At 38.5% G+C, this 18,493-nt stretch overlaps 1 protein-coding gene across 9 annotated transcripts in view; it reads right to left on the reverse strand.

Annotated features, from left to right (window-relative positions):
• Window positions 1-18,493, reverse strand: part of mapk10 (mitogen-activated protein kinase 10) — a 70,583-nt gene that overhangs the window by 31,515 nt on the left and 20,575 nt on the right. For 7 of the 9 annotated variants that reach the window (XM_064309100.1, XM_064309098.1, XM_064309099.1 and 4 more), the window contains exons 2-3: window positions 15,001-15,072; window positions 8,501-8,670 (exon numbers count right to left, since the gene is read on the reverse strand). In XM_064309100.1, coding sequence (XP_064165170.1) covers window positions 8,501-8,670; window positions 15,001-15,072 — 242 coding nt within the window. Of the gene's footprint in view, window positions 1-8,500; window positions 8,671-14,974; window positions 15,073-18,493 lie in introns of all 9 variants that reach the window. The other 2 variants (XM_064309102.1, XM_064309101.1) reach the window with 2 other exon arrangements.

Genomic DNA, 18,493 nt, shown 5'->3' on the forward strand with positions numbered 1-18,493 from the left:
TCGATCCCTGTCTTTCAGAAGTTTTGAGTGTAGAGCGAGGGATGCTACAAGTATGAATGGCTAGTATTATCAGAACGTAAAAATTTAGTTAATATTGTACTGGGGGCATAATAGACAATTAAATAAGAGAGTGTGATTTTGCAAGAACACCCGCCCATTTAAAAGGGCTGGGGAGTACCGACCAGTGCAAGGCTATGCTTTTGCAACTCCCACAAACCTGAACACCCCCTTTAACCACCCACCCCCCCTCCCCCCCACTTTCCACCCCTGACACCAGCGCTCAGTGCTGCAGCTGCTCACATTGTTAAAATGACAAAATGTCTTCACTAACATGTCTCTTATTTACAGTTTATTTTCTTCTGCAGCAATTGCAGTTCACATAGAATTTACAACAGTCTCATTGATCAAAACCACCATTCCCGCTGATTGGGTGGCAAAGATAAGTAATCTGGGGCAGGGGAAGGGGATACTTTAGTTCATTTTTATTAATGCAGCCCTGAGTAAAATCAATAAAAATAGTCAAAAACCTACAAACATCCAATATTTGACATGTCTCATTTGTTATTTTATTTCTTATTCAAGAGCTAAGGGTTTTCACAATTTTCATCTGAAACATTGATTCAAACTGCAGTTACAGAAGATTGAAGTAAACTGCTGCTTTGCTCCAAATCAAGATTTAAATTATTATATCACCGCCATGAAACCCGATACATGAAAACAAGCTATTCAGCAAGGACCATGTACATCCAATAAAGCTTGAGCATACATTTAATATGTGTCTGTTCCTGTTCAGTATTGATTTTCTTTTTTAAAATGCATTTTATTATAAATCAGACTGCATTTTAAATGTCGAACATGTTTATTCTTCAGCAATGACATTATATCTTCAGTAATTTATATGCTGTGAGGATGGGAGGTTGAGAACATCTGACTCATCAGCTGTCATTAAGTGACACCAAATAAAAGCTTCTTTTTGGAATCTGTCAAGGCTGTGGTGACATGCCCACGGTTATTAACACTGCAGTAATGGGCCCGTCCGCACTCCTTTTCAAAGGGCTTTGTGTCGGCTTCTGGATTCTTGAGATTTAAAAACTTGAGTTTCAGCCAGATGCTGACACTTTATTTTTAAGGTCAGAGGAAAATTTGTCCACAATTCTGTAAAGAGCTCTGCATTGGGTGTATTTACAAGAAATCGCAGAAATGTCCATAACAGTGAATATTTTCAGCAATACAAACACACCACTCCACCACATAAATTCATCTTTAAAAGGCCCATTTTCATTACAAACATCAGGCAGGCATAACAGTATATACATATCACAGATATAGTGACTGCTGGCTTTATTCGGCCTTATAAAATTGTAGAAATCAGGAGCTGTGGGATAGGCATCCAGCTGAAGCACTGGACTTTGGGGAAATAATGTCCAGAGCCCACAATCAATACAGTGGCACGCCTGTTCTGACTCAACAAGCAGCTCATAATTAGCAGCAGTCTCTCTTGGGCAAACAGGGATTTGGTCGGCAGGGCACACGTCATCTCTTCACACAAGAGTGACTCCTCTGGTTGACTGTGTGTCTGCGGTTTGTCTGCAGTAATACAGTTTGTTCTGTCTTATGCTTTAATTCCACTGCTCAGCCGCTGAATTAATTGCAGGCTTTGGCAGATTATGCACCATTCCAAAACATTTGAGGACATACAGCACAGCCTTTGGTTGAAAGGTGACTAAAACTTTTTTTTCTTTTTACTTTTTCTTGGCATTATTCCTGAATTCCACAACTGAAATGCATAAGTACACATTTAAAAAACAAAGAAAAGTACCTTATCAAAGTAACTAAAATGTTCACTATTGATGCTTTTTTTTACACAAAATAGCCAGCAGAGAGAGAAACTTTATAAATTATAAAATTATGAAGCCAGAAATGTCATTAACTACAACAGAAAACCATTGCACTTTCCCCAAGTTAGCAACAGGTTTGGGATTGTGTTTAAATATCTGCACCATCTTTATACATTTGTTCTGCTGCATTGTTACAACAGCTAATTTGGCTTCTTAGTCTGGTATTGCTAATCAAACAGCTTATTCACTGCTCTCCGTGTAATGTCACTGCAATATCCACGCATGGAAAATCTGAATCTGTGAAGTTGCTGTGAAGTAGCATGCAGTTTGATCCAGAATCAGAATCATCCAACCTGCCTGTCAATGTGTTTGGGAGAGATTGCATGTAGATATTTTTATTATTATTTGTGAGACAGGTCCTGCCACTAGCTATTGCACGGGTGTCTCTATGTAATTGATACAGGAGTATACATTCCTTAGTGACACGTTAGAAGCAGCACAAAGCTTGAGTCTGTGTGCTAAAAGGAGGTAAAACTTCCCTCTAGCTGAATAGCACTTTTCTTTTGTTTCCATTGTGGCAAATCTTAACACTATCTTGGTAGACAGACTTTTTCAGAGCGTGGAGACAAAGAAATAAAAACATGCTCAATAGATTTTTACATTAACAAGCAGTGCCTGAAAAAATGTTTTGCAATCCCATGATGTTATTAAATTATTTGCATATAACATACCCGGCAGAATTACGCATGTGGTCCAATGTATTAATAAGATGATGCTCAAAATAGTAAAATAGTGAAATATTACCCAATAATCTTTACTATATGAAATTGGTCAACAAGGTTTCTGAGTATATACCACTCATATATTAAATATATAATCACATTAGGTGATATTGATATACCCGATCTATTTATGTACAGTGCAGAAAAATCCTGTGTGGCTTAAATGGTCTTTACGGTAAGATTCAATTAGTATGATGACAAAATTAAATATGGTGTTAAATGCATATAATAGAAACTGCAAGGATCAGACTACTGCACGATACCTGACTGTACTGTATAATTACAGAATCCCTCAGAGCAAGAAACCTGCATCCCACAAACAGGTGGTAGCACCTAGTAATATTGATTTACTACAAGAGCAATGTCAACCTACGTCATGGCATTCACATGTTGTCCAACAATGATCCATAAGATTAGTTCTACCTTGAACCACATTATCATTCTCATCGTATAACGCAGTTTATTTGCATATACTGTGGATGCATATTATTCATATTTCATTTTGACATATACCAAGCCTTACATATCAACACAACACAGATCTTGACACAGCGATAAAAACTAGGTAATTTTGCTGGTTCTGTTACATGTGTTTCACTCATAGCAATCCAGACAAATGAGGACCTCCAAAAATCAGAGGGCATCTGGGAGTCGTATATAAGTATAATGGGGAGAGTGGTACTGTAATGGTTTTGCCGTAAGACTGCGCAGCTGGACCCTCAATGCTTTATAAAAGGCTGCCGGAAGCGTCGGCTAATCATCTGAATGCTGGAGCAGTGGCTGTGCTCTGCAGACCACTGTGTCCTGAAGGTTTATGACCCTAGCAGTCATGGTTATTCAAGATGCACCATTTCAGTGTTGTTTTTTGGGGGGTCTGTATGTTGTAAAATGAAGGGAGGCCAGATGTTGTAAAAGCAATGGTGAAGTCAAACGCTCAGTGTGATGGTGCCCTCTGGTTACAGTCACAGGCCCCTTTAAAACCAACAGATGAACATCAACCTGGGTTGCAGGCCCTCCAGACATCAAAGTCATACTGTCATCCTGCTGTGTCATCTAGCGGGACAGAGTGACAGAAAACTGTTTGCTATGAAAACATAACAACTCTGACAAGAGCCATAGTGACTCAAATTTGCTATCTGACCATTTTCACACAACGTCTTTGTATGCAAAAGGTTCTGCCACATCCCATAGGTGATTATGTTACAACTGCAGCTCTCAAACAAAAAAACACAGAATCTGGGAATCAACGAAGGCTGTGGACAGGAATTGGCATTGGGAGGTTTACTGAAAATCAAAAATAGTCTCTGACGCACCCCTCCCTCACAATGCAATCCTTTGAGCTCACCACAGAAAATCTGATCTATATGTGTGGGACAGTGGAGATAAAGATCGTTCTACAGCAATCGCTGATGAGGTCAACACCGTACAGAATGCCAAAGGGAAATGTACTCATGGGGATGTGTGCACTGAACAGTGCTGCAGCATGTGACTGCAGTGGCAAACAAACAATGCCACAATGCATAATAAAATATTGCTTGCGTTGTAAATATAGTGAACACCAGTACATAATAACTATTTGGAGAATTTGTGTTAATCCAAACATTTAGCATTTAACATTAAGTCCTTTTTCCCTTACTTTTGTGGGAAATTATTTCAGATGCATTCAGGCACCAAATCAAGTGTTCCTTCATCAATCAAGTGAACTTGGATTCATTTTTTTTGAAGGAATGTCTCAGTAAATATATTACATATCCTTTTTCACAAGGAGGTACTTATAGATGGAAAAAAACATAAATTCCAATATATCTGCTGCTTATCCCAATACAACCAAAACAAATGAGAATATTCTAGAAGAAAATTTGTGAGTTATACTTATGGTATTACACAATGCCAATTGCATGTGCTATTCAAATGAACTTGTACAACAGTAACTGCAGGGACAAAATGGATGTCCTAGCAATTTGGCTATTGCACTAGAAGCACTCTGGTTCTGACAACTGCTGGTCTTCGTACAAAGCATATCAGGGTGTGAAATAGTGGAAAGTATAGAGTACTGCCTTTCAAAACCCCTCTTACCTGCCAGTACTCAACAGAAGAGTACATCAAGGAAGAGAAACTGCCAACATTTCTCAAAATATTTTTACATAGTTTGACCATGAGAAGATCTGCAAATGGCTATACCCATTAGAGATGGGTCATTGTTCTCTACAAGATGAGGAGCTGATTTGTCCTTGCAGTTACTTGAGTAATCTTTTCTTGGGAAGGGGGCTGCCTAAAGCCCATTTTACAGTAGCGGTTTAGACCGGTTTAAAGATATTGCAGAGCATTTTCTCTTTAAGACACACAGAACACCAGGACAGGAATAAGTGAATGAGTATCTGACAGCTGTCCATCTCCTTTCCAATAATTATCAGGCTTGAATACACTGATAGGCTACATAAAATATTTGATAAATGTTTTATTTAGCTATTCTGGGAAATGGAAGACATAAAAACATATGATGCTGGGCTACATCTTAGAAAATCATGGACTAAGACTGCAAAACATTTAGCCTTACTATAGGTATAAAATTTTGTGTTTCTTTTGTGTCTCTCAAGGGAATGGAGGACAACAACCATAAATTATGTGGAAAATAAGTGAATTGAACCATGTCTTACATTTGTTGTTCCAAACCCAAACAATTAAAAAAGAGAAAGGAAGATAATTAAGAACACAAATGTGCGATGCTCTAAGGAAAAAATGTGTGAGCCTCCTGCACTATAAGCAATCTTATCATGTAAGCTACACATGCACAGGCAATTTGTTTTGGCCTACAAAGAATATATGTGTGTTTTGCGAGAGATATTGCAGGCTAACATATCATATTCTGAACTACTTCACATCTATAAGCCTGCCTCTCGAATAGCCAAGAATAAACAGTGGTGCGTTAATGCAATGCAAAGCCTCTTTGCGCTGTTAGTCTTCATAAAGGCAATTGCTTTAAAAGGAAATATGATTATTAATCACAAGAAAGTTGACAAAAAATTCCCATTTTTCTGATTGCAAATTAAAAATCTGTGGGCAAGTATTCATTTATTTCAACAAATGGCCCCACCCCTAATACCAATCTATCATTTGCATTAGCTACTACATGAGGTCTGCTACCAAGATAGAAGCATTATTATATCAATAACTAACAGCATTATTCATGATTGAATTGCATTTCTGCAATTATCACCATTTTAAAATGGGATGGGTGCTCAGGATATTCCTGCATACATAACAAATTTAATCTGAATCACGTGCATAGATTAGATTGATCAGCAGTCTTGCCTCCCTGTACAATAACTCCTACTGGGTTTTTACAGTACACATCTACTGCAATGGTGACTGAGCTGAGCCAAGGAAAAGCCATTTCCAATCCTGCAGCACTTTATATTGTATTTTCCTAAATCTGATAATGGCCCACAAACGTAATAATGGACAAATCCTTTTTTGATAGACAACTTTATTGTGAGATAAAACATGCAGGACTTTGGGGACATTCAGTCTAATCCCTTATTATGCATGCTAAAATGGAACACATGCTAGTACATATGCACACACACGCACACACACGCACACACACACACACACACAAACGCGCACACACACACACGGCATGGTCATTTTTATTCAGTGTGTGTGACCACAGGAACAATAGAAAAACTAGAGTAATCAGAACCAGTTTCCTACAGAGATCTTGCAAATGATGACAATCTAAAACACCAAAACCAACAGATAAGATGGAGGTCATAAGTTAAGACTCCTACACCTATAACATACTGAGCCTATGACATTGGCATACTCTCTTCAGCTGAGAAAATCGAACAATTTATTGGGTGTAAGTTAATGCTAACCTACTGGCACTCCAAGTTAATATAGTGCTGATTTTATGAATGTAATTTCTCTATTTGGTATCATAAAGTACAAATAAATGTGGCTTAGTCCCTCAGTAGGTTTAGCCACTACTCAGAGAAGCAGTGATACATCTGTGGATCCTCTGATCTGTGCTGTTTATCCCAGGTCTTTATCTACAGTATGTCCTATTGCCTTTTCAGGCAAAGATCTCAGAATTACATAATAGATTGCATAATAATGTTGATATTTTTTTCAGGATATCATTTGGCATTAGCCCCAGGCACTCGACATATTCTATTATTCTCAGCCTCAAGTCAGCTAAATGCACTTTCACTAAATGCAGCAATGGCAAGGATTCAGGAGGTACTAGCCACAGAGACAAGAGATCCGAGTATGCCATTTTATGAATTTTCATGAACCAGTTTAAAAACCAGCAGTTGCGCTATTGTTAATTTTAGATGACCTGTCACACAATGTATGTTGGACAGTGCATTTCCTCAATATTAGATCAAAAATGCACCAATAAGAGAAACTTTTGATATAAAAAAACAGGGTTAAAGTATCCTGAAAGGCTAAAAGCGTCCGTTTATTTCCAGCCTCTGCCTAGTGTTGGGATTGCTTCAAAAAGACATGCAGCGCTTGACACGGAGCACGAAAGCATTTTTCAGGCAGTTCAGACTGGTACTGCTGCTGCATGGGGGAGCACAAGACCCAGCAGGAGAGAACGAAACAGAAATGAGATCAGCTCTCCACCTTTTGACATACTACCTCGATCCCTCTCTCAAACATGCTCTGCCCTGGCGCTAACAGCCCTCTCCTTCTCCGGACGGCCTGCAAATTTACTCAATCACGCTGGAAATGTGGAGCGGGGAGAGAGGGGAGGTTAATCCCAGTCATATTTCACTTCTAGACACGACAGGCTTTTCAAAGGAAATGACGGAGGCACGTATTGCAGAGGGCTGTGGGTTAGACGAGGCAGCAGCATTGACAGCATGTCAAAAGAGAACATCTGCAGATCTCGTTGCCATTTTGTGAAGAGAAGCACGTCCTTCACAGTTTGGGGTTTGGGGGGAGCTCATTGTTCTAGCTTGTCTGACTGAGCTCTCAGAAGGGACGTAGGTGAACGGATGTAGATTTGTTTGAGACAAATAAGCTTTAAAAATGTCATCACAGTGCCTGTAAATTAGCCTGTCTCGCTCCACTTTGCATGTCCCATTTATCTTTTGACAAAGGGAAAATAAATGGCTGCCTAACCCAAAAAAAACTGCCACTTTGTCTTTCAGAGACAAATACAGAATAAATAGTCTCTTTTTCATCTGTTGAATTGCAGAGAGAAAGTACAACAAGTTCTTGTCTTATATAAGTCATCATTTTTGCACATGAAAAATGTATGTTTCAAATCAACATAGGCAGAGCAGTACTCTAATACAGTACATTTGGTTCAGTTTGAAGCTGAACCGACATCTGTGTATGCAGTAATGTATGTTCTATGTCCCGATACTTTTGCCAATGATGACATGTTGAAAATGCTAAAATTATGGCACTACATTCCCTCTTTTTTAAATGGTGGTTGCTCCTGCGAATTGTGTTCAAAACTAAGGACACCCTTAGGACCCTTGAAATGGGTATTCCATGGGATGACAATTGATAACTAATGTATATACAGTATATGCATCACTTTATTTTCTTTATTTGGAAAGAAAATGCCATTCAGATTTATTGTGGAATGCCAGTATTCACTATCAGTATTCACTACATTCCCTACTCTAGTTTCCCTAGGTCATCATTGAAAAAAATTGGTTTAATTGTGAAATAATTACCGCTCTGCTTATACTTTAATGTTGGTAACAACAACATATGCCTGTTTTTGTAACCTGCAGTTTCTGAAAGAGAAATTTCTGTATTTTGTATTTCAATTCATCGCATGACATTTTGTACGTTTGAGGAAGATCAGTATTCAGAGTAAGGATTATGCTGTATTATTTTATTATTAATACTCACCATACTATTCCCTGAGCCCCAGATCCAATAGGTTTTAGATTCTGGTACCGTTTGAGAACTGTGAAGGTAGAATCTCCTACTTCCACACTGTAGAACTGGTTGTCCACTTTGCTTTTGCTCATATTGTAATGCTTGGCGATATACGACACATCCACTTGTTTACCAAACCCCTGTGGAAAAAGGCAGAATTTGACTTTAGACATTTTATATCAGTATATCAGTTACCTTAGACATCTCCATTGATTTCTTTTCTCACAACAATTTAATCCAATATCTCTTGACTATGGATGCTATTCTGGAGACTGGTTCAATGTTTTTGAAATAATTCATGGCTGACTGTGATAATCTGCAAAAGCACTTTATCGGCTCGTTAAGAAGTGATGGCACAGCTGATGAGATTATCAAACCTGGAAAAAAAAGCTGGAGGAAATCAAACTAAGAAAGCACACCAGCATGCCCCTGTTCTAAGGCGGATTCATTTGTGGTGACTGTATGGGGTCACAGCTATGAATATCTGCTGCCAGTAGACTATATACTAAAATCTTTCTGAACATTGTCTGAAGATTAACCAAAATCAAGTCATTACCTGGGCAAATCACTTCTCTAGCTTATTAGAAGTGCCCGTAGGACACTCTGAGCTATTAAATCATATTACAGCTTTTGTGATTGATCAATTAAAGACACTCATTCCAAACCTTTATTCAATATCGCTCCATACTATGTTCAGTGAAGCTGCAGCCCACACTATATTTTTCTATAAACATACTGCGGCAGGCTGGAGCCACGCCTACCTGCTGAGTGGGCAAAGGTGGGAAGGGTGAAGATTATCATTTATTTGTTCAAGTCTCTTTCTCTCTCTGTCTCTCATCATCTTTCTCTCTAAATAAATAAATAAATAAAAAGCCAAAAATTGCCGATGCTCACTGCAACCAGCAATTGTGTCCCCCCCCCCCCCTCCCCCCGGGACTCTGACACATACTCAGAATGTTTCTGACAGATGCTCTCCACAATACCCTAACACAGAGAAAATATGTTTATATGAAAGGTACTGTGAGCAAGTGAGTGTGTTTTATAAGCTAGCAGCCTGGAACTAAATGGGAACACCGCGCCACACAACTGGCTCATCAATCTTTATTGAATAGCACAAAATAACTGGTTTCTCTAAGTCAAACGCATTTTGTGTAGCGACACGTGTCAGATGGCAGATGGTGCCGAGGTTTCAGAAAATTGAGAAAAGGACAAAGGTATGTGTTAACAAATCTACTTTGTAGCCCACCGGAGCTTGCACTTTCTATCCTAATTCCAAAGGAGATTTATGTTTGCATAAAGACTGAGGCTTTATCGATCATCCTCCTTGCTTACACGTGATACTTGGCATTTGCTCTGTGAGTATATTGTAAAAAAAACAACAACAAAAAAAATCTGAAACCAAAAGCCAAATGTCAGCACAAGCACCACATTAAGTTAGAATTTTAAAGGAGGGATTGTTGTACATTTTACATCATGGGACCATGAGCATCCACCAGAGAGCTGCTGGCTCCAGACCCAGTCTGACTGATACTGTGACCAGGAAGGGCAGATGGAAGCGGCCATGATACTCAGCAGCATTCCCTCGCCAAATGGCTGACACTAAGCAGGGCTGGACTTGAGCAGCCCTTCAGGGTGAGACACATTAGAGAACATGGCATCTGCAAGATGGCCTTTTGGTGGTTCAGTAAGGAACACACATCGCACTGAAACAAGCACCAAATAAAATGGTATGTCAAAACCACGTTTCGAGGGTCTGCCAAGAGGCTTCTCCTGCTAGTGTACTGGGTTAGTGACATGAACAACGACCATTTTAGGACACTGTCATACATGCACAGAAGTTGTCAAACAAAGTTGAGCCAGACAAACCTTCGTTTGGACTTGGAGTAACATTGTTAGAAAAATATCTCTCATTTGGATCTGGTTTCACAGTCTGACAAATATTGGTCAACATAAGTTAATATTTATTTTTTCAGCAGAGGCTTAAAAGAAAGTTTTTTTCTATCAACAGGGCCTAAGGACTAGAGCTGTCATGTTTGTGGCTGCCATTAGCTAGCTAACATGACGCTCACAGACTTAGCCAGTGTATATGTAGCATATGCTAACCAGCTTATTACATTCTGCTAAGCAAAATGGTATTAGCTGATTTCCGATTATGAAGTCAACTCCAAATGAAGGATGCTTGCCTGAACACAAAGCCAAGTACAAGCAAAGTTTGTTCTGTTACACCAACTCAGAATGAGATTTGAGTCTGAACCACGTCCGATGCCGATACTTGCACACGTGTGACGGCGTCCTAAAACGGAGAACAGCCCCACACACTGCCTAATAAGCCGTAGCACTGCCCGAAGGAGGGCATCAGCTGATTAGTCTGTGTCTCTAATGCAAGAGCGACTCCTCTGGTCAGTTTGGTGCCTGTCGTCTGCCTGTGCCAGCAGTACTGGAAGTGTGCCTCCCCTGTGCATGACCAAACAGCACAGCTTGTGAACAGCAGAGCGGAGCGAAGCAGCGACCGCCAGATTGTGCATTGGAAAACAGCACATAATGTACTCTGTCACAATGATGGAGGACACTGCAGCAATGGGGAGGATACACAAAAGCAGCTGGGAATTCCAAATTGTGATGAAAACAAAGGTAAAAGAAACCCTGAGATTTGTTTATTTATTTAATTTTTACAAGATCATGACTCCCTGAGATCAGGTAATGGCCATTTTACCTGTACAAAAGGGGCAGGTTAAGGTTCAGCAACGTATGTGAGCATAAGTAAAAAGGCAAATTGACCTTCAACCCTACAAGAAATGTGATGTAGGTCTCATATTTTGCACACATCAATGTATTCAGGCATCCCCCTCCCCCCTGTAGTCCTCACAGAGGGATTTGAGGCTTCTGACATCACCAAGTACTTGGTTCATAAATTGTTGACACACCAGTTTGGATTTTAATGCCATTAAAAAACTACAGTATAACCACAGTGACTGTTGTCTGAAGAATCCAATCTATAGATATTTGGGATATATAAAAATGAGATTAATTTAAAGAGCTCTTTCAAGTTAAATAACTACGGCACTTGCAAATCTCCCGATGAAAGCACTCCATAAAATCCTCTCTCATGAAAGAAACTGGGAAAGAGCTTGTGATTTAAAAAAGAAAACAGAAATTCATAACCGTGTCTGCCATTAGACCATGACCTTCCTTAAACAACATTTGGTCACTGATGAACCAAATGAAGCCATTCATCCATTAGAATAGTTGCATTCATATTTTTAAAGAGGTGATTAAAATTAATGTAGTCACAGACGCTTGGAATATAACCTAAGCCACTAGGAACAGTCTTTTACAGTGAAGCATAGTATTTGGTCATATTCTGCTTCCCATCTTCATCAAACTTGTCTGTCAATTACAGTACTGTCCATATAATATTAACACACTGATACTTCCATTGCTTCATTATATTCTGTTCCCGCCAAATACAAATAATTTAGGTGGCCTAACCTTTCCACTTAATGTAAGCATGTCTGCAGAAAACAGATGCAATTATGAATCTTGAAAGAAAATGAATGGAAAGCTAATTTTTCTGCCATCTTTGAAAGCAATGAAACATCACTCCCCATAGTACAGACTGGTAAATTTATAAAATGGTGATTGATAAAATGATTGCTATTCTGAAGACTCAAAGCAAAAAAGCAGACAAACTAAAATGCAAATTAAAAAGAAACGCATGTAGGGTGAAGCAGTGATTAGTTCGTTGTAATTGCTTCTTCTTCTAGCTCTGTACTTGTGCCGACATCTGAAAGTATGGCCAATTAACTCCGCTAAATGCACTTGATTGCACTGTGGATCTCTGCATGGAGCAAAGGTGTGAAAGATTCTATATTTTACTCAATTACAAAACAGTCAACCCATTCCACATAATATGTAGTGAATACTTTGCTATCAGCAAAGATCAACTGATATTGATGTGGTTCTACCTAAAGACAAACGGGCACAGGCCACATTCCAAAGTGACTGGAACAACACTGTAGGCATCTCAGTTATACTAACAAATTCTGTTCATAGATCTCTTGGACACTAAGTCATCTTCCATTGCACTGCAACCCAAACCATGCTGTGATGTCTGTGTCTGTGAGCCACACCGATGCTGTCAAAAAACAGACATTATTTCTACTGTAGGAAAGGGCTGAACTGAATCCACCTCATCAGTTTTAAGTCCAGAAAAGTTTCAGACAAACCCCTGTCCAGAGGAATCCAGTCAGTAGGCAATAAATCCCTATATACTAAATGCTTACTTAGCCATAATAAAAAACAGTTTATCGCAAGAACATCAAAACATAGCTACATGCACTTGCTCATGAACTGGAGGCAGGCCACTTTGTCCTCAGTGATAATCTTGCCTACGCAGATTATTTTAAGATCACTAACATTCGTAAAATAACACAGAGTAAAAAAATGACTAAATGTGATAAGGCATTAAAGACAAAGTCTATGTCTACGATGAAAGACAAAGACAAAGTTGCTTGATTGGAGCTGGTCCGAGTGTGTGAGGGACTGAATTTCTGCAAGGCCTTCAAACTAATACCCCAAGAAACCATGCATTCTCTAGGTTGGAGAGGAAGTATATAAATACAATTTTTAAAAAACAATTTAAAAAAACACTGTTTACACAACTATTAAACAATTTCAACAAAGGTTCACTTGGTCCCAATTTTTAAAAAATTGCTATCTGGTATTGAAATTAGAAGTTATCAGCTTCTCATGTACGGTATGTGTTCCCTCAGAAGAATGTATTGTCTTTGTATGGTGTTATCTGGCTATTACCACTTTCTGTTTCTTTTTTTGCTGGAATTTTTCAGAATATGTTCACATACACAGAGAAAATGCACACTGAAATCATCGATGAATGAAAATGACTGAAATAGTGACTGAAATAAAGGAGTTCTTCATCCTTGGGTTTTATAGTATAATTATTATTTTTTAATTACATACTTTTCCTTTGCCATGTCAAGCTCATACTATTAGTTCTGAATGTGATGGCTTCCATTTAATCATTCATCCCTATAAATTGGGTGTAGACCCAGACCTGGGCTGTTCTCTGATGCCAAGCCCAGGCGAAATGTACCTTACTTAAAACCATCTATTTAAAAGATGTGCATGGGCCACATGACTTAATGGAGTCTAGCAACATTCACAATTCATAATTTATCTGTACATTTTGCATAGACATGAAAAACTCAACCTTGTTAAAAATCTGAAGCTAAAAAGTTTCAAGCAAACAGCCTTCTTCAACTAATTTGAACTTTTTCTTTTGTGCCTATGTTCCCAGAGATACAAGTGAATTACAGAGAAACTGTCAATCTTCTTCTTAAGCCAACTAAAGTTCTTAGCTTGCAGCAGCAAACCAAAATAGGAACCATAACTTTAGATGCTGAGAAGAGACATCAGTGGAAGATTATCTGTACTGGACCAGGAAAAAGACCTGTTTACTGAATTATCGCATGCCGATGTTACACAGGTCAGCTTCTTGTGTATGGCCATATGCTCAAATCCGCCTACACAGCTGGCTGATCCCATAAAGTAATCATCTCAAAGCAACACTAAAAGTCACACTAAGTTCATTCAATCAGTCTTACACAGTTTTTAAGCTGGAATTGTACAGATTTCACAAATTCATTACTAGGCCACTGACCACCATGCAGGGGGCACTGCACCTGAAGTGTGTATATTCCTTCGATACACCCTCCTGTGAAGCTGTTACTGCTTTCCGCATGTACAGTGTCTGTAGTGTACTACAGGAGAGCTTGCAATGGTGGGAGGAAAGACACATCTCTCACAAACACTGACATCCTGAAGCCATTGAGTGAGTCTTGGCCAAATTCATTTCTAATGAGGCATTTGTCCTACTTATAATTTATTTATAAGTTTTCTTTTCCTATTAAGTAATTCAAATATATTGTATTATTTTTAAATTTGATTTATCAAGGGTCTTACTTTTTTATTGTTTGGTAAGATGCTAATTGCCCAGAAAAGATGTCTTAAATATAATTACTGCCACCAGATCAACAAATTGCACAGGCACTCATGTCATTTCATAATGATATGACTCTATTGGTGCTGATGTACATTTCATCATTTAAACCTAATCATTGAGCATTGATGGATCTGTTTCAGCAGTGCAACATCTACAAGGTATTTCTGCTGTTTACAAAGGAAGAATGTTCCCCACGGTAGCATTTTCTATCTTTCGCCACTTTATAAATTGAAGGTGACAGTAAGCGCTATCAGCACAATATATAACAAATTAATTTTGTAATTGTGAATAAAGCAGTGTTGTATTAGAGTATTTTAGCATATTATTAAATTTGGCAGTTAGCACAAGCACCAGTGGAGTCATCTCAGTCACGAACACATTTAAAACAATGAAGGGGAAATGGAAGTGAATGAATACTGTACCTTTTTTACCTGTAAGGAACACACACCTGACAAAAGGCAATCTTCACATCCAGGATTGGTTCACTGCAGTAATATAAGAAATGTCGGCTCATAAATACCTGGGAAAAAAGCAGAGTGACAAGAAAGCATGTAATTATGCATGTAATATGCTGGGGTTTTTTTCAGGGTCTCTGTGGATCACACAGCTACCTACTGTATACTGTATAACAGAAATATATGAATATCTACCCAGGCATGATGTTTTTGAAACAGGCAATTTATTTGGAAAAACAAAAAGCTAAGCAAATTTAAATCTCAGGGTCCAATTATTTAAGAATTTTCCATTCAGTATACATATACCTATGTGTATATAAACATGGGAAATAACTGTTGTACAATGAAACACTAAACTTGCCTAAACTATTCTGGGGTTGAAAATATGCTGTGCTGAAATTGAGTTGTTGAAATGGAAGGTATGGGCCTGGATTAAAGATTAAGTACCAGAACACTTCTTCACGGTGAAAATTCATATATCACCACATGAAAAGATGTTCTCCCCGTAATATTTGATCCAAAACCCATTCTGAGAAATCCTCGGGAATGCTTCACTTATCAGGAAATGTTCAATAATTTCAAACCCAAATGCTTCTCATTTCATGCACAGCCTCTAGTAACATAACATCACTGAATAAGCTGCTTGGGCATTAGTTGAAACATATTTTCTTGCTTTAGACCACAAACCCCCAAGTGCCCAGCCATTCTGCCATTTTAAAGTCTGTAGGTCAAAATAAACTTTTCTAAATATTTTCCTTCATCAGACACAAAAACTTATCTGGGCCAGTCTAAAACATTACACGAAAGACTGTAATATCAGAAAACCTTAGAAAGTGAACTATCCCTTTGACAAATAAAAACGTAACCTAAGGATATTATTTCAGTGGGTGAGCCCCTGCACTACAGTTTTATATACACCAGAGATCCAGAAACCATCTAGTACAGACATGTACAGTTACACCACTGGTGCTAATAACATATCTTTTCTTGTTAGGAATGGAATATACAAAACTATTTCATATTGACTCAGTACAGTACAAATACATTCTTTTACACAGAAATTCACCTTTAAGGATGATACTACCCACAGCCAGCATACTTGGTTACATTAAATAATTCCCAATTGAGAATTATTTTCTCAATGCATTAAAAAGGGTTTAGTTCACCAAATCATGAAAAAAGTAGAATTATTTTGTTTTTTGTTTATTTTAAGAATTATTTTATTTCCAAACCGGTTGCAATTACATGTACTGTGGAAAAATATGCACAAATTACTGTGATGTCTGCATTTAACATGAACCATCAGGGCTGATAAACCAGGAACTGGCAGAAAATGCCTGAGAGAGACTTACTGAAAAAGGCATGTCAATGGCTATCACATTAGTACAGCTTTGTCTCTGCAAATTCAGTCAGGGTTAAGGTGATGGACGTCGCATCTATGGACCTTTGCCCTTCTGCTATTCTACAGCCAGACCCTTCTCATTCGCTCTCGAGACTCAGCAGACAAGCAGGCGTACACAGGTCATCTGCCAACCATAGCAGGCCAAAGGGGCAGCATGCTCCCCCTGCTATGTCAGGGTTTATTGTCATCCACTGGAGTTGAGATACTTAGGCAGGCAGAGCAGAGCAGGGCAGAGCAGGACAGGAAAACAAGAACTATCCAGGTCTGTGACTGACAACCTTCACTGCCCCAACCAAAACTATATCTTTCAGGCTGTAAAGGTACCTAGTGTTTTATTACCATTAATAGAGTGGTAAGGTACATAATGCCAAGAATATCCAAGAAGGTAATTTTCTTGGTGCCTGTTTAGCGTACAAAAAAAAACTAAAGACGTTTCATTGACATACTCTTCCAAAACATAATTTAATAACAAAGTTCATTTCAAGGCCAAATCAAGTATGCAATGATGTACATTACAGTGAAGTGCTGTACATTAGGATGATAAGTATTCCATAAATTGCTAATGGCACAACACACCCTCACACACTGCTTTTTAGTCATCTTCCTTACATTATGTTTCTTCAGCTGTTGATGTATATGTTTTGCCTTCCAGGCAATATGTCTCCTTTGTGTTTGTGTTGACCATTTCAGTTCCCTGCGCATTACGCTTCAGTGGTCGCCCTGTTACCGTGACCAGTATCTTATTCCCTCATAACGTACAGTGCCTGGGGTGGGAAAAGAATAAGTGAAAACCAAGTGGTTGAATTGCTTTGTTTACGGTAAAGTAAACTGCCAGTCTCTAACAGTTTTTTGTTGCTTTGAAAATCCAGACATCAGACACAAAGCACTCTGCTGACATCATAACCACCGCAATTTACAGTACAGAGACAGAAAACCAGCAGACCAATTTTCCAAAAAAAAGAAAGGTATTCGACATTACTTTCCATCGGCACAGAACCCTATAAAGAATTTATCTCAATGGTCAACATTGATTTTGAGCTTGTCTGTGGACACACTGTCAAAATTGGAACAGTGAGTATGGTTAGTAGATAGCCACTTTACATAAATGTTTGCCAACCTTGAATATTTCGTTATTTAAACACCTTAAAGTTTGAACGACTTTGAATTGCCATCACAGATTTGATCCGCCTCTGTTTGTTGGTAGAAAAGTGAGAGTGGCGGGGACTGAACAAACATTCCTGCTTGAGGAAGGTAAGCTCATTAAAACTCCACACATCTCCCAGAATTGTGCTAGCAGAGGTGTGAGTGCTGAATTTTAAATGGCGAGTCTTTAGGATTGGCTGGCAGCACTGGTGGTCTCATTCAAAGAAGAGGGGGAAAAACCTCTCTGTGTGCCTTTGTCCTCGCTGTTTGGAATGTGCGCTCAATATTCAGATGGTGTGTGATTTGTCCGGATATAGAAAATGGGCAGAAAAACACGGAACCTTTCATGCAGTGCTCAGACACACTGCACCAGTGATTACACATGACAAGAATTGCACTGCCAGTCCGGTATGCAAAAAAGTAGAAAAAACCCATGCAGATATGTAGAAACATCCCTACATTCTGAATTACCTTGATGTATTCTCCACTTTGAGAAATCATCAGAACAGAATATTTTACAGACAAAATGCAAGTGTTTTTATCAGTTTCTTCCCCATAAATATAAAATGTGGACAGTTTTTAGTACTAATACCGCTGCACACAGCACCACATTTGACATAGGCCATTCCATGTCTTACAAAAATGTACAGTAATCCAATTTATTCACATCTTCAAATTTATTGCACCCTCCTTTAATGTCTCGATTTTTGCTTGATAACAGCTTTTAAACTGCAAATTTTCTTTCAGTGACAGATGAAACAGCTTTCAGTTCAGTAAAACAAAATCAGATTTTACAATACTTACAGATCATAATACATTTATATTGTGCTTGCAAGATATATAATGGTGTTTCGTGAAATGTTGTTTGTATTAAAAATGTTAATGAAGAAATGATTACACACTTGAATATAAAATCAAATAATCTTTTGTTACAATCTATA

The sequence above is a fragment of the Anguilla rostrata genome, chromosome 14 (genome assembly GCF_018555375.3).
Source record: "Anguilla rostrata isolate EN2019 chromosome 14, ASM1855537v3, whole genome shotgun sequence".
NCBI lineage: Eukaryota > Metazoa > Chordata > Actinopteri > Anguilliformes > Anguillidae > Anguilla > Anguilla rostrata.